General features: G+C 48.9%; 1 protein-coding gene across 1 annotated transcript; it reads right to left on the minus strand.

Moving 5' to 3' along the window:
* Nucleotides 1–1076: 1076 nt before the first annotated feature.
* Rae1 (ribonucleic acid export 1) lies at nt 1077–15239 on the minus strand. The gene is made up of 12 exons (XM_057780812.1): nt 15141–15239; nt 13531–13625; nt 12797–12901; nt 10780–10872; nt 9103–9189; nt 8220–8306; nt 8048–8119; nt 6928–7035; nt 4276–4382; nt 4124–4199; nt 3328–3522; nt 1077–1492 (listed from the first exon to the last, which is right to left on the minus strand). Exons 2-12 carry the CDS (start codon nt 13618–13620, stop codon nt 1406–1408), a joined length of 1107 nt encoding a protein of 368 aa, XP_057636795.1. The 5' UTR covers nt 13621–13625; nt 15141–15239; the 3' UTR covers nt 1077–1405.
* Nucleotides 15240–19500: the final 4261 nt, after the last annotated feature.

The following is a 19500-nucleotide window of genomic DNA, read 5'->3' on the forward strand; positions in this document are numbered from 1 at the left end:
ATCTGAAGAGACTGAGTCATAGCTTAAAGACAAACAAAATGCCTGTTTGCAAAGGAAACAATCATATTAAAAATACAGCTGTAATCCAGCCTGGTCTACAAGAGCTAGTTCCAGGACAGGCACCTATCTCAAAAAACAAAACAAAACTATATAATGTCACAGGCAGATCTCTGTGAGTTCAACGCCAGCCTGGTCTATAGAGTGAGTTCCAGGAGAGTCATGGCTACATAGAGAAACCCTGTTTCGAAAAACAAAACCAAATTAAATTGAGCCATTATATTAATCTCAACATTAATTTTTCGGGTTCATATTCCTATTTCACATTAATATGAATGTTAACTTCACTACACAATGTGTGATGTAGGCATGTATGTTTTCACACTGGAGCATTATAATGGAGCCAACTGGAGGCTGCACAATGCTGCAGTGTGGAGGTTCAGTCACCAAGTCCAGCTGTTAGTGACAGCTGCACAGGGGCTTCCAAGGCACAGGTGCGGCTCAGAGTAATACGCACACGATGATCGTGGGTCACTGGGCTCTGGCTGGGGAAGGCAAGGCCTTTCTCCCACCACGTCCATGGGCCTGTGTGCAAGAAGCTCCTGTGGCTGCTGTTGCCAGTCGTCACACACCCAGGGACTTAAAGCATTACCCTTTATCCTCCCGCCATCCTGGAGGCCAAGGGTCTCCGTGAAAAAGGCTGTGGCACCTCCAGACAAAGCCCTCATTCCTCGGCCAGCCAGTGCCATCCTGGTGCTTCCCACAGGCTCCAGACCAATGTCCTCTTCTGGTTTCATGGCTTCTCATGGCCTCTGTTGGCTTTCTGATCCGATCCACTGTCTCCCGTTTTTGTGGGATAAAAGAGAGCTATGGAAGCCACCCACGGCTGGGAAAGGTGACTGCTCTCCCAGAACACAGCACCTTCCCTCAGCACTGAAGGAGGGGTGGTGCAGCTCACACAGCTTTACAGGGGCCAACAAAAAAGTTGAAACAAACTTGGAAGCCAGCACTGATGCCTGATGGGATGGCTATTTCCTAAGGATCAGGGAAAGGGGAGAGGGAAGAAGGGAATCAGTAGGTCATCTTCAAAATATTTTATTATAAAACACAGTACAGGGCTCATCAACAGTTCACACCCGACAATGTCAAATACATGCCGCTGGACGACACAAAGTCCAACAAATGGGGCTGCAGTGAGAACCTCAGTTCCCTTAGAGTTATGGGGCACTGCAGCAGAGAGCGGAATGAAGAGAAGACAAGCCGCCAGATACTGGGCTGACCACTAAACAAGAACATAAGTCCTCCACGGTGGAGTGCCACAGCCAGGATAGCTGGGCCCGAGCTCAGACAGAGATGACGTGTTGTGGACAGCAAACTCCAAGAGCCCCAGCTTCAAGCCACTACTTCTCTACTTCTTGTTCCGTGGCTTTAGTTCTTCAGCCGCATTACGCAGGAAAATGTAATTTTTCTTTTGAGGATTATAAAACTCATGTCCCTAAAGAAGGAAAAAAAATCCCAAATGACCTTAGTATTAAAGGCAACAAGGTATTAAACAAGTATTAGAGCAGAACCCACACCGAGCCCTGCTCTGAGAAGGCAGAGTTGAGTGAGAACAGAGACATCAACAGTACATGCTATACAAAGCCTCTACCCTCTGAAGTCAGAGAGCCAGGGCCTGGCTGCCAGTGTCCTGCTAAGGGTGGCCTTTTCCTACAGTCTTCTGGGTACTGGCCCTTTACTCTATGACTTCACTGCCAAGTCAGCTGCTCAGGACTCCAGGCTCAGCATTAACCCTGACCAGAGAGGTCCACAGAGGGCTAAGCTCACCCAAGATACTCTGTGGGAGAGGATCTATTCCACAGAGGGGACAGCTCCCAGGAGAGCAGAGGTCCAGGGGCATCAGTGGGTAGAGGCAAAGCCCCTCTCTGCACCTCGCTTATGTAGACCAGGCTGGTCTGGAGCTCAGTATCGCTCGCCTGCATCTGCCACCCCAGTGCTGGGATTAAGGTACTTGGCTGTGGCTTCCATCTTTTAAGCACTCAGAGTGAGCTTTCTCATCTTCCGGGTTACTGTCTAAGTCTCTGAGGCTCATGTTAGCATGCAGGCCTTCCTTACTTTTCCAAACAAGACTTTTCTTTGGTGGCTCTGGGGACTAAACCAGGGCCTTGCCACAATGCCAAGCAAGCACTGGCTACTGAGCTATACACACAGCCTGCTTCACGTTTGTGATCCTTTGCCTCAGCCTCCCGAGTGATACTGTATCTGTAGTGTGAGCAAAAACTCATAGAAAATGCAGGGGGGGTGTTGTTGTTTTTTAATGGTTTGTTTATGTGTGTGTGGCCATGCACATTTGAACATAAATATGTTCACCACATGCCTGCAGTGGGCAGGAAAGGGCAGCAGATGCCCTAGAAGTGGAGCTGCAATTATTAGCTGCCATGAAGGTGCTTTCCTGGCTAAGCCTGGGAACATGCTAAAGAGAAATGGGGAGCCAGGAGGCAGTAGCTGTGCAGACTGGGGCCTCAGGATTGCAACACCTATAGAACTCCAAGGCTGCCCCTAACTGGAGGAAGAAGACTGGCAAGGTGGTAGGAACAGCCTCTGAAGGAGGCCTTAAACAGCTGTGGGAAGCAGAGCTAAAGGAGCGAGCAAAAGAGAGGAGGCTTCCAGAGCTGACCCGAGACTGAGTCCATCGCAGTGCTCCAGCTGCAAATGGGAAGGGGATGGGTGCTTAGAGGGTGTTGAGCAGGTTCTCCAAGGCTGGGAGAGAACAGTGTAGAGAGATGGAGCAAGAACTTGTATAGGGCAGGAGGGAAGCAACAAAAGTTGAAACAGATGGGACCCCATCAGAAGCAAGGGTGAGAGGTAAAGCCACCATATAGCAAAGGGCAGAGAAATGGCAACCATGCAGAATGAACTGGAGGCATGTCCTCCAACAGACACTCTACAGGGAGGTCTGAGTTACGGCTCCAGTCCACACACTCCACTATCTGCAATGCCTCAAGATGCAGCCAGAACCATGCCAGCTCCTTACTCTCCCTGGGCAAACCAACCGATGCCACCAGAGCAACACTTCGGTGACCGCCCCCACCTCCCCAGCATGCCCATGTTTTGGGTCCAAGAACAGAGAGGAGCTCATGATGGATCTCCCTAGCAAAACAATTCCCATTGTGCAAAGACTGGACTGAAGATGACACTAAACCCCACACTGGGAGTCAGGCTGCTAGTGTCCCGCCCACACCACCCCCATACAAGGGCATACAAGTCCCGAGAGGAATCTACAATTCAAATTCAGGTCTTTGGCCCCAGAACTGGCTTGGAAGTTCTCACCTTGGACCAGTCATAGCTGGAAGCATAGGCAAATATATTTCCGTTGTGATTGAAGCAGCAAGCTGCTATGGGCTGATCTAACTGTTCCGAAGTCTTTAGTTTGGTCCTGGCATCTTTGTCCCAGAAGCTGAACCTGCCATCAGACCCCACAGTAGCAAGGGTGCCATGAACAGGATGGAAGGCAATTCCATTCACCTGCAAAGGTTGATAAGCACAGTGAGAAACAGAAGCAGGTTGCTGCCAACTGCTGCCTGCCAAAGTCAGGAAACCTAACACATGGGCACATAGCACTCCTTAGCCAGGCTGCCCATGGCAACTGGCAGCTCAGAACTAAACCTGTCTCAGGAGCTCCCCAGATAGGAACTCACATTTGCACCCACTGGCCGCATGAAGCAGCAACATCAGGAAAACGTGTGTGATTTCTTTTAGCAAACAAATTTTTTGAACATCCATGCAGAATGAACTGGAGGCATGTCCTCCAACAGACACTCTACAGTGAGGTCTGAGTTATAGCTCCAAGTCCACACACTCCACTGTCTAAATGCTAAAATTCTCCTAGGTGTAGAAACTGTCTGTGAATACCCACAAAGCAGAAAATGCCAATGCCCCCTGTGCACAAGCTCTTATCCCAAGCACATCTAGAAGAGAGCCAGTCAACAGGTTTGTAAAGGAACACTGAAGTCTGCAAACACAAACATAGGCTCTTCTATGACTTATGGTCCCAGTGCACTTAGAGAGCCAGCTCCAAGCCTGGTTCCAGGGGTCCCCCTCATTATGAAGTACTGCTGGAACGTACTGCGTAGATGTCTTGAGGAGCTGAAGTGTTGGTGCCGTTGGATCGATGGCATTTGAAGGTGAAGTTATCTTTGGCCCTGAAAAGCAAAGGACATCTCAGCTTCCTTTCAGAACCAGTTGGAAAGAGCATGCCAGGCAGTGAGTGTCACTTACGGATTCGGAGGGTTGATGTAGTGAATGGCAACTCTGCCCTCAATACTTCCCAGAGCAAAACCTGTCGGCTTGTTCTGTTTGTCTTTAAAAATAGCCACACATCGATGCTATGGTTAAAATAAAAGGGGAAGGACCATTAACACCATGTAAGTAAAGATTAGTTAATATGAACATACATGTTACACATTTTTAGGTTTTAGAAGAACCAAAACCACGACTAATACGAAAGTATTTTTGTCTCCCTAGAAAGTGCTCCTCTCTAGCCTTCCTCCCAGCTCCAGGACCATCTGTGCACAACTGCAGCTGCCCTACTCAGCACAGCCCTCCAAGCCCACAGTCCCAGCACTACTGGGCTGCGCTCAGAGCACGTCTCACTTTGATCAGCAGGCACCCTTCAGGTCAGACACCCAATGTCTGTCCTGTTTCCCTACCCAGGAAGCAGTGCAACAGTGAGCCCTCTTAGAAGGAACTCCGGACAGGTACACAGACCAAGCCAATATTTTGGTTATCACAAGTATGGGGACTCAGCTAGGCTCTGTTGTCCTGTATTGGCTCACTATAGTTACTAGAGCAGCCCCTAAGTCCATCCACTGTGCAGTGACAAGCTTACTTCTTTTTAGGGACGAATACCCACTCACTTGGCTATCACAAGACTACTATACTAGAATGAGCATCTCTTCAACATCTTTGTTTTTTTGAGATAGGGTTTCTCTGTATAGCCTTGATCATCCTGGAACTGGCTCTGTAGACCAGGCTGGCCGTGAACTCAGAGATCCACCTGCCTCTGCCTCCTGAGTGCTGGCATTAAAGGCATGCGCCACCACCAATTGGACTGATATCCTTCTTAGAAGCTCACAGTATTTTTACTTGGCTGTGTCCTAGAGTCTCAGGCACTTCAGGCCACTGCCATGGGGCAAGAGCTTTCACCACAACCTCACCAACACTTGCTATCTATCTTAGTTAATTTGTAATTCTTGTGGGCGTACACGTACACACACACACACACACGCGCGCGCGCGCGCGCACACACAGTGTATGTATACAGGCACGTGAGTAAACGCACAGGAACCAGAGGAGGGTGTCAAGTGTCCCCTCACTTTCTGTATGTTAGGCAGTCTTTCTGGCCCCCATCTATGGCTCCCTCAGCACTGAGGTTACAGCATACATTAGCCCAGGCCCATCTTGCTACATGAGTGCTGGGATCTGAATTCAGGTCTTCGGTATTGTGCTGCAACTGTTCTCAACCACGGCACCATTTCTTCCTGTCTTTTTTTCCCAGGGGTGGGGGTGGGGTTTGAGACAGGATTTCTGTGTGTAACATTCTTGGCTGTCTGGATACTTGCTTTGTAGACCAGGCTGGCCTTGAACTCAGAGATTCCCCCCCTCCCCGCTAGGATTAAAGGCGTGCACCACCACCACCTGTCTCCACGGCATGGTTTCTTAAGGCACTGCCTTCTGACTCCCTGAAAACAGTGCCGCCCATCCCCACCCCCCTATCAATTGCTGTCTCAGGGCTCTCCTGGGATAAGTAGAAATACTGACTACCTTCTCACATACCTGCTGGCCAGGTTGTTTTCTTTGGAGAAGTTTTTAATTGGGTCATTAGTTTTGCTGCAAGTTCTTTATACCCTTTAAAATGCACTTAGCAATATAGACTCCTCACTAGTCCCTGTTCCCTGTAGGCTCTTTGTTGCTGGTAACTTCGTTCATATGCAGAAGCTGGTCTGATGTCCCACTGGTTATTTATTTCTTGCCTAAGTTTTTTTTGTGTCACATCCAAGCAAGCACTGTAAAGATCAGTGGGGTAAAGTTTTATGTAACTGCTAGGCAGACTTGGGATTGTACGAAGAGCAAGAAAAGAACTGGGGAAGCCTAGTGGTTGAGAAGGAAAAGGTGACTGAGGAGTGACCTCGAGTATGAAGGGCGAAGTGTTTTGGAGGTAACGCTATCAGTGCCCATGGGAACTCTTGATGGCAATGCCACAGGGACTTACACCAAATGCTTTCAGTGAAGCCATAGGCACAGGGCTTAGTGGAAAATGGTAGAAGATGAGAGGTATGGGGAGGAAGCCTCTGAACCGTGAAAGGAAAGGATCATAGACGGTTCTGAAGAGGCAAGGAGGCCTGCTTCCCAGGATGAAGCAGACTAAGGCACACTTCAGTGAATGCTAGAGAGAAGTCTTAGTCTCTGCAAAGGCTGCAGGGCACGAGGGCTTGCCATGGAACCCTCCTCCAGGGAAGCTGCATGTGCAGGCAGACACTGCAGGAAGAAGGCAAGGATGTTCAGCCCTCTTCTCTTCTTCTCTGAGTGCAAACTGATCCCATTTGCTGAGACACAGGCTGGGAGGAAATCTAGGGCAGGGAAGCAGGAAGGCCTTGCAGTCCTGCAGCCGGGGTAGGGCTGAGCTGAACTAGTCTCTCCAGATGGGCTTGTAGCACTCAGGAGCACTAAGCCACTTGGGGGAATCTGTGGAGGACACGGAAGTCTGACTCAGTCATGGATGGTAAGTGCTTATATACACGGAACGTTTCTTCCTCTGAACCTATCGACAAGCTTGTCAAATCAGGCACTGTATACCTATGTCCCACACATGAGCAACATCTTGCATGCAGCAGGTGCTAACTGTATGATTCTCAATGGTCTCTGGCCCACCTGGTGTTTCAGTGGAGACTCTATCCTCCTGAACTCAGAAGGCTGATTCTCTAACTGGTAGACAATCAGGCCTCTCTCTGCAGTGGCCACCACGGCCATCGGGTATATCTAGGACAAAAAGAGATACACACTTGACATGAAGACAACATTTCAGTCACAAAATTCTAATGGTTCACAAAGTTTAATAATCCAGTGGCTTCCATGTGTTTGTGAAGACACAGAGAACACACCCTGCAAGCACAACAGTCACACATGTTGGTTTTACTCTGGGTGGTGGGGATACTTTGGGTTTTGCTACACAGCACAGGCTGGTATCCTGGACCCCATCCTCTACTGGCGCATCCCGAGCACTGTAGTTTCAGGCCTCTGTTACCTTGTCCTTTAGAGTTTTTAGACTATAAAATGTGGACACAAACAGTATTCTGAGGCCCCAGTGAGAATGGGTGGTCATCTCCACCCCTTCATATGGTAATGGCTTGTACTTCAGCATTTTCCTTCCGTCTTTGAGTACCAGGTGTTTCTTTTTAAGACAGGGTCTCACTATGTGGGCCTTGCTAGCCTGAACCTCCAGCTGTAGATCAGACTGGCCTAGAACCCACAGTTATTATCTTGCCTCTGCCTTGAGAACTGGGATTACAATCATGAGTAAACATGCCCAGTTGTATATGTTTCTACATTCTGTGAACATCAGTCCCCACTGAGCACTTCTGAGGATGGACCTCCTCACTGTGGAATGACCTGAGTAGCTATTAACAAAATTCTGAGACTTAAAGGAAAGACATAGAGAACACACTTCAGTTTCTACTCCACGCAGAGATCAGAACTATACACAGGTCTCTCACATTCTACTACCATCATGCCCTGCTGTCTCCCCACACGACGGAGGACAGGCTAGAGCTCAAACAAATCACTAGCAGTACAGGACTTTTATCTCCAGCCCAAAAGAGAATAAAACGAAAACGTCCAAACCTCAGCACTCAGTACTGCAGGACAAAGGTAGCCCCAAACGTCTACTAGCAATCTGCTCAAGTTGGAGGGTTTAATCATCGACAAACAGCAGGAGGCCACAGAGAGGTGCACTTGCTCAGCTGTGGGAAAGGAAGTGAGATGCTTCACTTACCACGTCTGCACAGTAACAGCGTTCAGGGAGTTGCAAGACCATCATAGGATTTGATGACCGGGTATCCCAAAACTGAAAGCAAAGAGGGGAACGGTAAGAGACTGCTGAGGATGGCGTCTGTAGAGACCGACACCACCTTCATGGTGCACAACCCGTCAGCCACACAGCATACCTTCAGGGTCTTATCCCAGCTTCCTGTCATCACACAGCTGTAGTTTGGGGCTTTGATCCAATGTATGGTCTTAACAGGAGCATCGTGCTTTTGAAAGACAAAACCAGGGAGACCCTTGAACAACCAGCATTAACAGCTCTAGTTGTGGAACTTCAAAGGAACTAACTTAATCAAAATACTGGGTTATAGTCAACAGTAACAACAAAGTCAAAGGGCATGTCATTGCTTTCCCATGACCCAAGGCCTTGCACCCATTTTCTGTCCTAACGCAAGCTTACCCTTCACGCATAATTAATGGTGACAGTAAGGCCCGTCCTAGGAAGCTATTCAGAAATATCTAGTGGGAAATGTTCCTATGCTACTGATTTCTTTACTAAGATTCATCGATTAGGAGGCTACGCCTTCAGTTCAGGTGCTACGAAAACCATGCCAGAAGTCCTCCCTGTCCTTCAACTAGAGTGTCCTCTGGGGTCCCTTCTCTACTGAGTGTCCTCTGGCAGTCCCTTATCTACTTCTCGTCTTAGTTTTCACCCAGCCTGCTGCCCCTCAGCTGACAGATGCTCCACAGGTACATGGGTGTCCTCCTAACCGCGACGACACTGCCTGGCACATGGCAGGCACTCAACCGACATTGATGAATAACAGGTGAACAATGACAGGGGCAAGTCACACACGGGTGCTGGGATGCTACACTTGTCTTTTTACAGATTTACCATCACTGACTCATGTGTCCATGGGAAACTCGTGGCAAAGTGCTCTGTGAAATTCCAGTACAAATGAGGGTGCTTACAAATACACCATGTGTGTGCTACTAAGTTCTCTGGTGCCACTAAACCAAACTGTTCAGTGCTGTCTCCCGAGTCCACCCACAAAGGCTTCTCACCTGTGCTATCTGAATGGCCTGGTTGCTGTTCAGGTCCCACATCTTGGCTGTTTTATCACACGATGCTGTGAATACTTTGCTCCCATCCTAAAATAAAACAGAGGCAGTCTGCTCGCTGAGCAAAAGTTAAATATCCACAACACCCAAGAGCTGGGTCACATGTTTGCTCTGCATTGTATTATCCAATGACTTAAGGGCTAGCACACAACACAGCAAGCTAGTCTTTTAAGAAATACACACAACTGGAAACTAACTACTAAGAGGTCACGCAGAAGCAATCGAGTGGCGCCTGATGGTGGTGGTGCACACCTTTAATCCTAGCACTTGGGAGGCAGAGGCCGGTGGATCTATGCGAGTTTGAGCCAACCTGGTCTAAAAAGTGAGTTCCAAGACAGCCAAAGTTGTTACACAGAGAAACCCTGTCTTGAAAAAACAAACAAACAAAAAGAAACCAAATGGCTTTGAAAGCTACAAAATGAAAACTAAGTGTTGGCTGGCAATATACTCAATGGATAAAGGTCACTGCTGAGCCTGACTGGTCACCAAGACCCGCACAGTGGGAAGGGCACCAACACCACCACACACACACACAAATACACTACAAATATGAACAAAACCAGCTTAAGCTCACTGCATATCCAGAGACTCAAGGCTTCAAGAAACGACACAATCAAGTCCTCTCCCCTGCCACAGCGAACCTGACCAGAACATTTGAGCAGAAGGATTTCTTTTACTTCAGAGGCTCTCAGCAGCGGAGGCACAACATCTGGGGTCCTCACCGGTCACCTCAGGGCATCCCCAGGTGATCTACAGGGATCTAGCTCTCCCTCTACAGCTCACATTCGCTACCTAAACCCTGTGTCCAAAAGATCCCACAGCCTTCAAAATAATGCAGATACATAGTAATGCAGGCAAAACACCCATAGCCACGAATTAAAACTAAGAACCTGTGTAGGTCACTTCACATTCAAGCCATAACACACATTGATGATGATAATAATAATAAAGACAGCTGGATGATGGTGGTGGGGCACTCCTTTAATCCCAGCACTATGCAGAGGCAGAGGATGGTGAATCCTGAGTTCAATGCCATCCTGGTCTACGGAAATACTCTGCCTCCCAAAAAACAAAACAAAACAAAACAAACAAAAAGCCTTAGAACCTCAGGCTGGGCCCACCTGTCAGAGAGGTCTTCCAGCATGCACATGCCCAGAAAGAGAAAAGGTGCTCTCTCCTCAGGACAGGCTCTGATCCTTGAGTGCTACCACAGCTCACTGCCTACTAAATTCAAAAGCTTTGGAAACCAAGACACTTCTGGCCTTAAGCATTCTGTTACAAAAGGCTAAATCTTTGCTGAGACATTAGGGGCTCAGAAAGTTGAACACACAGACCTCTGAGTTCTGTGCCAGTCAGGACTGCACTGTGAGACCCTATGGTCTGAGTGAGAATGACCCCCATGGGCTCTCGCATTTCGAGATTCAAGCCATCCTCAGTGTTTCTGCCTCCTACCTGCAGATCAAGATAAGACCCTCTCAGCTGTTCCTGTCGCGCAGGCCTTTGCTCTGACATCATGGACCCTACTCCTCTACAACCATAAGTTTAACTAACCGCTTCCTTTCAGAAGCTGCCTTGGTCACGGTATTTTGTCACAGCAATAGAGAAGGAAGCTAGACATACATCACTCCAGCAGACGTCAAGCACTGGCCCGGTGTGCATCTGCTGGGCTTTTGGAATGGTCTGCCCGCTGTCTTGCACTTCCCAGCAGCGAACCTGTAGGAACAAGACAGATGAATGAGATCAGGGCAGTTCCTGGTGTCTGATGTGCACCCACCTAGTACAGATTACTGCAGGCTTCTTCTATCAATCCAGTTATCTGACTTCAAAAGCAAACCAAGTGAAATGGATAAGCAAGCAGCTTACTTCCTACTGCTGACCCAGAGATATACAAAGGGTACCGCTCACACCCAACACTACAGCTAAGTTGCTTGCTCATCAGTCACCCAGGCCTAAAGGAGCGTTCATTTTTATTCTGTAATGCTTCCTGTACCATTTTCTTGTTAAAGCTATGCATTCTGCAGATTTTCTAACTGTGATGAGAAAATAAATTCCACCAGAGAGAACTAGTTAAGTTCTGTTTGCATTTAGTCTTCTTCAATGCAAATAATCAAATAACCAAACCCAGAAAACCAAGAGGAACACGTAGTTTGATTCAAGGCCTCTGCACGTCTGCAGCTGCAGTCTTCCTCGCCGGGACTCTCACCCTGCCCATCTTTGAATGTACTTCTAACTTGGTTTATTTATTTTTTTTGAGGAAGGGTTTCTCACATAGCCCATGCTGGCTTTGAACTCACTCTGAAGCTGAGGATGGCCGTGAACTTGTGATCCTCCTGTTCCACCTTCCAGAGGCTGGGCTAACGAAAGTGTGCCAACAACCCTGTTTTCTAAGCCTAAGCCTTTAAAGCAGCAGGTGAAATGAGTAAAGCAAGCTTGTCCGCCTTCCCGTCCTCCCTGCATCCACATTGCTGCAATTCACCTGGAATCTTTCCCCAAACCCTTCTGGAGACAGGGCCTACCTATGTAGCCACGTCTGGTGTCCTATCCAGCAGTGCCAGGTCTTACCTAAGTGAGGCCCTTAAGCTTGGGTTCTCTGCGGTATCGGGAATGGTTATCGCAGGGCCTCAGACACCCCAGGTGGGCACTCTGCTTCTAGAGCTGCGGCCCTGGTCCTGAGGGCACCAAGCTTAGCTGTGCAGATCTGTGTCCCGGTTTCACAGGCATCCACATGAAGCCGTTGTCCTGAAGCACAGACATGAGTGCACAGTCTCTAACTCTGGGGTGTGAAGGGCATTATCAGGAGTCCCTCGAGTTCAGCTACAGAGTCCACAGGACAAGGTCTTAAGTAGACCTGTGAAGAGCTGCTGCGGCTAGCCTGCTACCAGCAGTACTTCAGGCTCCAGTGTCCCTCGTACTACCACCCAAAGATGCTTATTCTTACTAATTAGACTAGTCAGGTACTTCAGGCTCCAACTGACCCTCGTACTACCACCCAAAGACGCTTACTCTTACTAATTAGATAGGAAAAGGAGTCTACCACCGACATTTCTTGTGATCGCTAGTGTAGCAGGACGGTCCGGGTCACTGTTGTGCTGAGCCTTCCAACACCTATGCCCATTCTCAATCCCCTTCATGCCCTCTCTGAGCTTGGTGTACTAAGTAGCTAACAACAGTCTATGGAGAGTCTGCCGTTATTTAAAGTCCACCAAAAGAATATTTGCCGGATGCCGAGAAAGGTTCTTAACAGACAATATAAAGCCAGGCAGTGGGGGTGCACACCTTTAATCCCAGCACTCGGGAGGCAGAGGCAGGCAGATTTCTGGGTCTGAGGCCAGCCTGGTTTACAGAGCAAGTTCTAGGACAGCCAAGGCTACATAAAGAAACCCTGTCTCAAAAACAAAACCAAACAAAACAACAATAACAGAAAAAACCTCAAACAAGTAGCATATAGTGCAGCTGATCAGGAAAGGGGCACCTTGTGGCAGTAGCTGGCTGTGGTGTTGCCACTCAGAAAGGTGCACAGCTTCTACACCATGTCTCAGAAAGGGCCACACAAAAGCCTTAGCCTCGACTCACAGACAGAATGGAGCTGAAAGGCACACTACACTCACTACACGGCGGTTGCCTCAGGGGCACTTACATCATTAGCCCACGATCCGGCAATAAGGAAATTCCCTGGTAAGGTCGGTGGGCTGAAGGACAGACAACCAATGCTGTCATCAGGAGAAGACGTTACTTCAATGTCCTGGGGAGGGAATGTCAGAGTTAAAATGCACACATCATCACCATAAGGTAGCTTCCTTTCTCGCCAATCACCCAACACCTTGAGCTGGTATCTCCTAGTCCCAAGAGCTAGCTGGATCTGACCGTTCCTCACTTTGATCAAAAACTGGATTGACAAACAAGTCAGGAAAAATACTAGAGCTGCTGGCTCAGAAACATGCTAAGTGAAAGGCACAAAGACAGCATCTGCACAAGGGGGGGCGCTCGCTGCCCCACCCCCACCCAGGGCCGAGCCCTCACTTTCCAGCTGTGCAGAGAGAACAGTGCCCATTCTCCAGGACTGCTCCGAGATCCACACTCGTTATGCAGAAGTAGCCGGTGAGATGGCTCCGGTTTAGGTCTATGTCTGCTGCAGTTCTCAGCTGGCCCGGGAAGCTTTGGCTTTCGCGGGTGGACTGGACAGTTATGGTGAGCTCCAAGTGAGGACAGGACACTAATTCTGCACAGGATGTACTTTGAGCTTCAGTCCACAGGCGACTGCTAGGCCAGCTAGAGACCCCCTCCCCCTTCACCTGAATTCTCTCTGCCTCCCCAGCTGTCAGCAGTACAGAAAACATGGCCTGACTCTTTTTGCAAGCCCTTTGAGGATACCTTCATTGGGTTGTGATTATCTGTGGTTGTGCTCCCAAACATGCTGGTCCCACCAGTCCCAAATCCAGAGGCTGATCCAAACAGACTCATGTTGGCTGTAAAACACAAAGTGGAAGATGTTGAGGACAAGCCCTTCTTAGGTAACAGAGCACATCACAGATGGCTGAGCACTCTGATACTAAGCCAGGCCTTGCTCTTCAGTAGAGATTTAAACACGCAACAAGCAGAATGCCTTCTTATAAAAGGAGCCACACTAAATTATGCAGCAGTGGCCAGCGAGATGGCTCAGGCGGTTAACAACATGTGGGGTACAAGCCTGGAGAAAACTGGAGTCTGAGCCCCAGAATCAGACCACACGTGTGTACTGTGGCATACATGCCCACACACATAATAAATAAATAATGCAGAAATAGATTGGAGTCAGCCAGGTGAGATGGCACATGTAATCTCGGCACCTGGGAAGTAGCGTCAGGAGAATCAGGCCATCCCTAACTAACAGCAAGCCTGAAGACAGCCCAGTCTATGAGAGAACCTGTTTAAAGGAAAACATTTGCACGGTCTAGCACATGCTGAATGCTATAAACAGCATCGTTTCCAAGGAAACCATCTGTACACTGTAACTCCCGAAGACTCACATTTACTTACATAACACTTCAAACTGTTACTAACTGGCAAAAACTTTTACACCCAGAAGTCTACCAAATCAGCCACCTTTCCAAAGGGAAGCTAACAACACACCCATCAATGCCGGTTGCTTCCTTAAAACACAGAAAGGGGAAACAACAAGGAATCTTGGGAACACATTTGAGTTCTGCTGGCTTTGCAATAGACAATAGGTGAGTGGCAGGGTTAGCACATTCACATCTAAGAAAGCGGCTACGGAGACGACTGCAAACCTGCACGTGCTTGTAGAGATGCACAGACTCACAGGTTTCCCGCTTGCACAGCTGTGTGTCTCGGCAACGGGAATTAAGTCTTTATTTCCCCACCTTTAAACCAGAAATATTAAAATCCCTGCTTCCTGGAGTTATGAAACCAGATCACCTCAGTCACGGTGCTTGAAATGGCAAGCTCCTCTACTGTACAAGTTACTTTAAGATTCGCTGTACTTTTAAACCATTGTGTGGGTGTGTGCACGCGAGTGCAGTGTCCACGGAGGCCAGAAGAGGGCTGTGAGCTGCCCGACCTCCGAAGAACGGCAGAGCCGTCTCTCCGGCCCAGACACCCAGAGGTGTCTGGTTGGGCTTTTTGGAACAAGGTCTCACGCAGCCCGGGCTGGCTGGGAACCCACTGTTAGCTCAAGTTGGTCTCGAACTCCGGGCCTCCACCTCCCAAGTGCGCGCCCACGCCCGCCGTGTCGGCCGCGCCCCTCCCGTCGGAGCACGCCCCGGGCACACTCGCCATTCGCCGGGTCGCCCTCACCCGCTCCCCACCTCCGCGGCCTGGGCGGCGCACACGCGCCAAGGGTCGGCCGAGGGGAGCGCACCCGGGCGGCTGCAGAATGGGGCGCAGCCGGCCGGCTTCAGCTTCCCCACGCGGCCGGCGGGGACCGGGTCGCGACACGCGACAGTCCAAGGGTTGCGCACGCGGCGGGGCGCGAAGCCACGTACCTGCTCTGACGGGGGTCTGAGGGGCGCGGCCAGCAAACCCCAGATGCCCGAGTCGCCTCAAGCCGGGGGAAACAGCCCCGTTACCACAGAAGCACCGCGCACGCGCCACAAGCCACTTCCGGGACCTCCCGGAAAGGGTCAGAGAACCACGCACCGCGGGGCTCCAGGCGGGTGCGCATGCGCACAAGCCCTACTGAGGTCAAGAGGAAGTCCTTATGCCAGGGGTTTGTGGGCTGGTGGGAGGGAAGTCAGCCTTGGCAGTTGCCAGGCGACTAGTCGAGAAAGGGAGTTGTTTTCACTTGTGTATTTATTGTTGTTTAAACGTCTCTGATGATCGTGGGACTGCAGAGATGGCTCAGCAGTCAAGAGCAGTGGCCTCTTGCAGAAGACTCAGGTTTTATTCCCAGCATTCATTGGACGGCACACAGTTCCAAGAGAACGCCCTCTTCTGGTCTCTGTGGCCACTGCACACACGACAGGTACACAGAACTATGTGCAGCCAAAATACCCATATACATAAATAAAATAAAATAAAATAAAATAAAAATGAGTTTATCAACTTATGTCCATGGCTATCTACCTGCTTGCCCACTGGAGCATCCCGAAGGGGGAAACAATGAGGAGAACGATGCCTACTCCCTGGGCTGTCTGTCTAAGATTTATTTTTTGTGCATGGATGTTTTGCCTGAATGTATGTGTACAGAGGCTAGAAGAGGGTGTATGATCCCCTGAAACTGGAGATACAGACAGTTGAGCAACCAAGTGAATGCTGGGAACAAACCAAATGCTCTTAACTACTGAGCCCCAGGAACTGGTCAGGACTAAGCTAGCCTGAAACACCAGCAAAAGACTTGCTTTATGGAACATTCCATATAGAATGCTAATTAAATGTGTCAGACAAAATGACAACACAATTATCTGGACTTCAGATTGAGGATTTCAACGAGCCAATCAAGGAAAGGTAGTTTTAGAGACAGAGAAAGGCTGGATGTTAGTAATGAAGAACAAGATGTGATTGGTTGCTACAAAATTACTTTTCTTGTTGGGAAATGACTGGCAGGCCTTCAATCCTAGCACTCAGGAGGTAGAAGCAGACACAGAGCCAGGCCTCTGTTAGTTCCAGGCTAGTCAGAGCTACATGGCAAGGCTCTGTCTCCAAAAACAGTTATTGAAATGTAAGGCAGGAACAGGATCACTGGACAACAGAGTAAAAGCTGACATCCAGGTATATGTTTTAAGGGACTTCAGTGTAAAGCAGTCGGAACTGGCCTGTCTGGGAGACTTTGGGTGATTATAGATTTACTTTTTCCCCTCGAAAAGTCAAATAGCAAGTTTCAGTTTGCCTACATGGAATTTTAACATGGGTGGCTAGATTTTGGTTTGTAGTCTTGTCTGTTCCTGTTGGGGTCTCCTGAGAGAGTTGAGTACAAAGTAGTGGGCTGCTCTAGTTTGTATTTCACCAGGGACTGTCCCAAGACCACTCCAGACACAGGATGTACGCGGCAGAGGTGATCCAGATGCCTCTGTCTCTCCAGCCTCCTGCTCTCAAGGATTCATTAACTAAACATAGTTTACTCTCTATGAGCACGGATGACAGGGCCAAAGAGACAGTTTCCTTCAGGGCGAGGCCTTGCAATGCTGTGCAATAGTCTATGGGGTGTGCTGGGTAGTTCATGTCAACCGGACACCAGCTAAAGTCCTCTGAGAGGAGGGAACCTCAATGAAGAAAATGCCTCCATGAGATCAATCAGGCTGTATGCAGGCCTGTAGGGCATTGTTTTAATTAGTGATTGATGGGGGAAGGACCAGCCCATTGTGAGGGTGGTTCCACCCTGGGCTGGTGGTCTTAGATTCTATAAGAAAGTAGGCTGAGAAAACCATGAACAAGTCAGTAAACAGCACTCCTCTGTGGCCTCTACATCAGCTCTTGCCTCCGGATTCTAGCCCTGGTTGAGTTCCTGTCCTGACTTCCTTTGATGATGAACAGTGATGTGGAAGTGTATGCCAGGTAACCCCTTTCCTCCCTCAAGTTGCTTTGCTCATGGTGTTTATCATAGCAATAGAAACACTAAGACATGGAATTTTGCAGTCTATGGAGCCAGTTCCAATTAGTTATTAATGATCTCTCGGGCAACTTGGGAAATCACATCAGGTGGAGAGGTCCTCTTTCTTCCTCAATCGTAACGTTCCCTAACCTTGGACCCTTCAGCTCTTTGTTTCACAGGCTGCTGACTCTGAAGAAGGCTCTAATTCCAGCGTCCTCAAAGCCTGTTGCTCACCACGGAGCTGTTTAGCACTGTGAGGCTGCTGTGAGTGTCCTAGGTCCGCTTGCTCCATGACCTTCTCATAGAGCTTTAGATTCATGTGATTTTGTAAACTGTAGGCCCAACAGCTATAGGGTGGGTCGAGAACCCATATCTCTACCACCTTGTGGCTGCAGTGCTTGGACCCAAGACCACACTGAGGAGCTCAACCAGGACCCAAGACCCCAGCAAGGAGCATAAACCAGGACCCAAAACCCCAGCAAGGAGCATAAACCAGGACCCAAGACTCAACCAAGGAGAATAAACCAGGACCCAGGACCCCACTGAGGAGCGCAACCAGGACCCAAGACCCCACCAAAGAGCACAACCAGGCTGTTAGAATCCCTGGGAACATTTAAAAAGAAAAAAAACCCTTCATGCCTGGATTCCACTCACAGAAGTGTTGATTTAGTAGGTCTCAGGTGGAATTCAGAAATTATTTTATTAAATCTCCCCCAGATAATTTGAGATACAGTCAAGAACCCTGCTGTTTAGGGGAATATAATGGACTGGCCGTGTTGCACGCCCCATCAGTACACCAAGAGCAATGGCTTACCCAAACCCAGCAGCTCACATTCTGTGTCTAATCTGTATTATACAGACACACACTTTACGTGAATACTCTCACTCCATCTTCACACTGTTCCTATGGACTTCGTCATCATTATTGCCCTCCTCCATCGTGGCTGTGAGTTAGAGACGAGATTAGAGCATCCCCCCCCACACACACACAGAGGCAGTGAGTGAAGGGAACCTCAAAGCCTGGCTGCACACGAGAGGCTGTATTGCCTCTTCCCCAAGCCTAAACACCAAAGGGAGATCAATCATCTGCATACTCAGCACGAGTAAAAAGTCACAGAAAGCTGCATGGTGATAGCACACGCCTTTAATCCCTGCTCTAGGGAGGCAGAGCAAGCAGATCTCTGAGTTCAAGCCCAGCATGGTCTGCAGAGTGAATTCTAGGACAGCCAGGGATACACTGGGAAACTCTTTCTAAGAAAAGCAAAACAAAACCAAGCAAAGTTAAAAAAACTCACATAAAAATCTGAAATGTTGGCTGTGACTATCACCAACATTGGAGATGTCTCAGGAGAAAACTCAGGCCAGAGTGCTGTTTATAGTACACTTCCAAGAGACTGGATGTGCTTATAAGTTTAGTTTCAGCTAATTTTTCAACTTAAATGATACTTAATTTTGACGTTTTTATTGGTAAGTTCTCATAGGCTGGCTTAAGGTTTGCAAGCAGTTGGCGGCCAAGCGCAGACTCTTGGGAGTGGGGGCCCAGAACAGATGAGCTCACGAGGCCTTGGAGACTCTTGGGAGTGGGGGCCCAGAACAGATTAGCTCATGAGGCCTCAGAAGAACTCACCAGAGGGCCTCCTGGCTTCCCACGCCTTCGGTTTACGAGTCTCACACTTTTTCATCTAGCTCTTTAAAAAGTGACTTGGAAATAATGTTAAGGAAATTCCCACTCAAGAATTTGCATGCCCAACAAGCTTTGGCCAGTAGAGGGCAGTCTTGGTCTGTCTTAGGGAGCTTAGACCGGCTATCCACCTCTGACAATCCCTTTAGTGGCAGAAGTCAGGGTTAGTCCACACTGCCTTCTGCAGACACCCCACATCAGTGTTGCTGTACACACGTGGCGTGGTTTTCAGAGTGTCTGTTCTCTCCAGCAGCACCTGACAGGTACTGGCCTCACTGACAGTCAACCAGGAGGCCTGGAGGAAGCCGTGAGGCACAGCTAGAGGATTTGCCCTATTTCTGTACCATGTGCACTACTTGTTCCCAACCCCTATGAAACCATGACTTCTGAAATCACTTAACATCACCAATAATGACAATTCAATTTCCCAGAAAATGGGATGTTGCAGTTTTTTTTTTTTTTTTAAATGAGGGTCATTACGAGCCCTTAAGGAAAAAACCAAGAGTCTCAGAACATACTTTGTGGTACTTGTGCCTACACCCCCTAACTACAAACAGATTCCAGTCCTGTGTTCTTCCACATGGGTCCAGGAGATGCTGGTACCTTGAGGGCATGTCTGTTACCAGCTGCCATT

The sequence above is a fragment of the Chionomys nivalis genome, chromosome 9, assembly GCF_950005125.1.
Source record: "Chionomys nivalis chromosome 9, mChiNiv1.1, whole genome shotgun sequence".
Taxonomy (NCBI): Eukaryota; Metazoa; Chordata; class Mammalia; order Rodentia; family Cricetidae; genus Chionomys; species Chionomys nivalis.

Excerpts from the sequence above, each read along its gene's own strand:
- Rae1 (XM_057780812.1), bottom strand. The coding sequence starts at position 13,620 with ATGAGTCTGTTTGGATCAGCCTCTGGATTTGGGACTGGTGGGACCAGC. Across the intron at positions 10,873-12,796 it reads CCGGATCGTGGGCTAATGAT|GTTCGCTGCTGGGAAGTGCA; the intron begins GTAAGTGCCCCT and ends TTGTTCCTACAG. Across the intron at positions 8,120-8,219 it reads GCTGGGATAAGACCCTGAAG|TTTTGGGATACCCGGTCATC; the intron begins GTATGCTGTGTG and ends CTTTGCTTTCAG.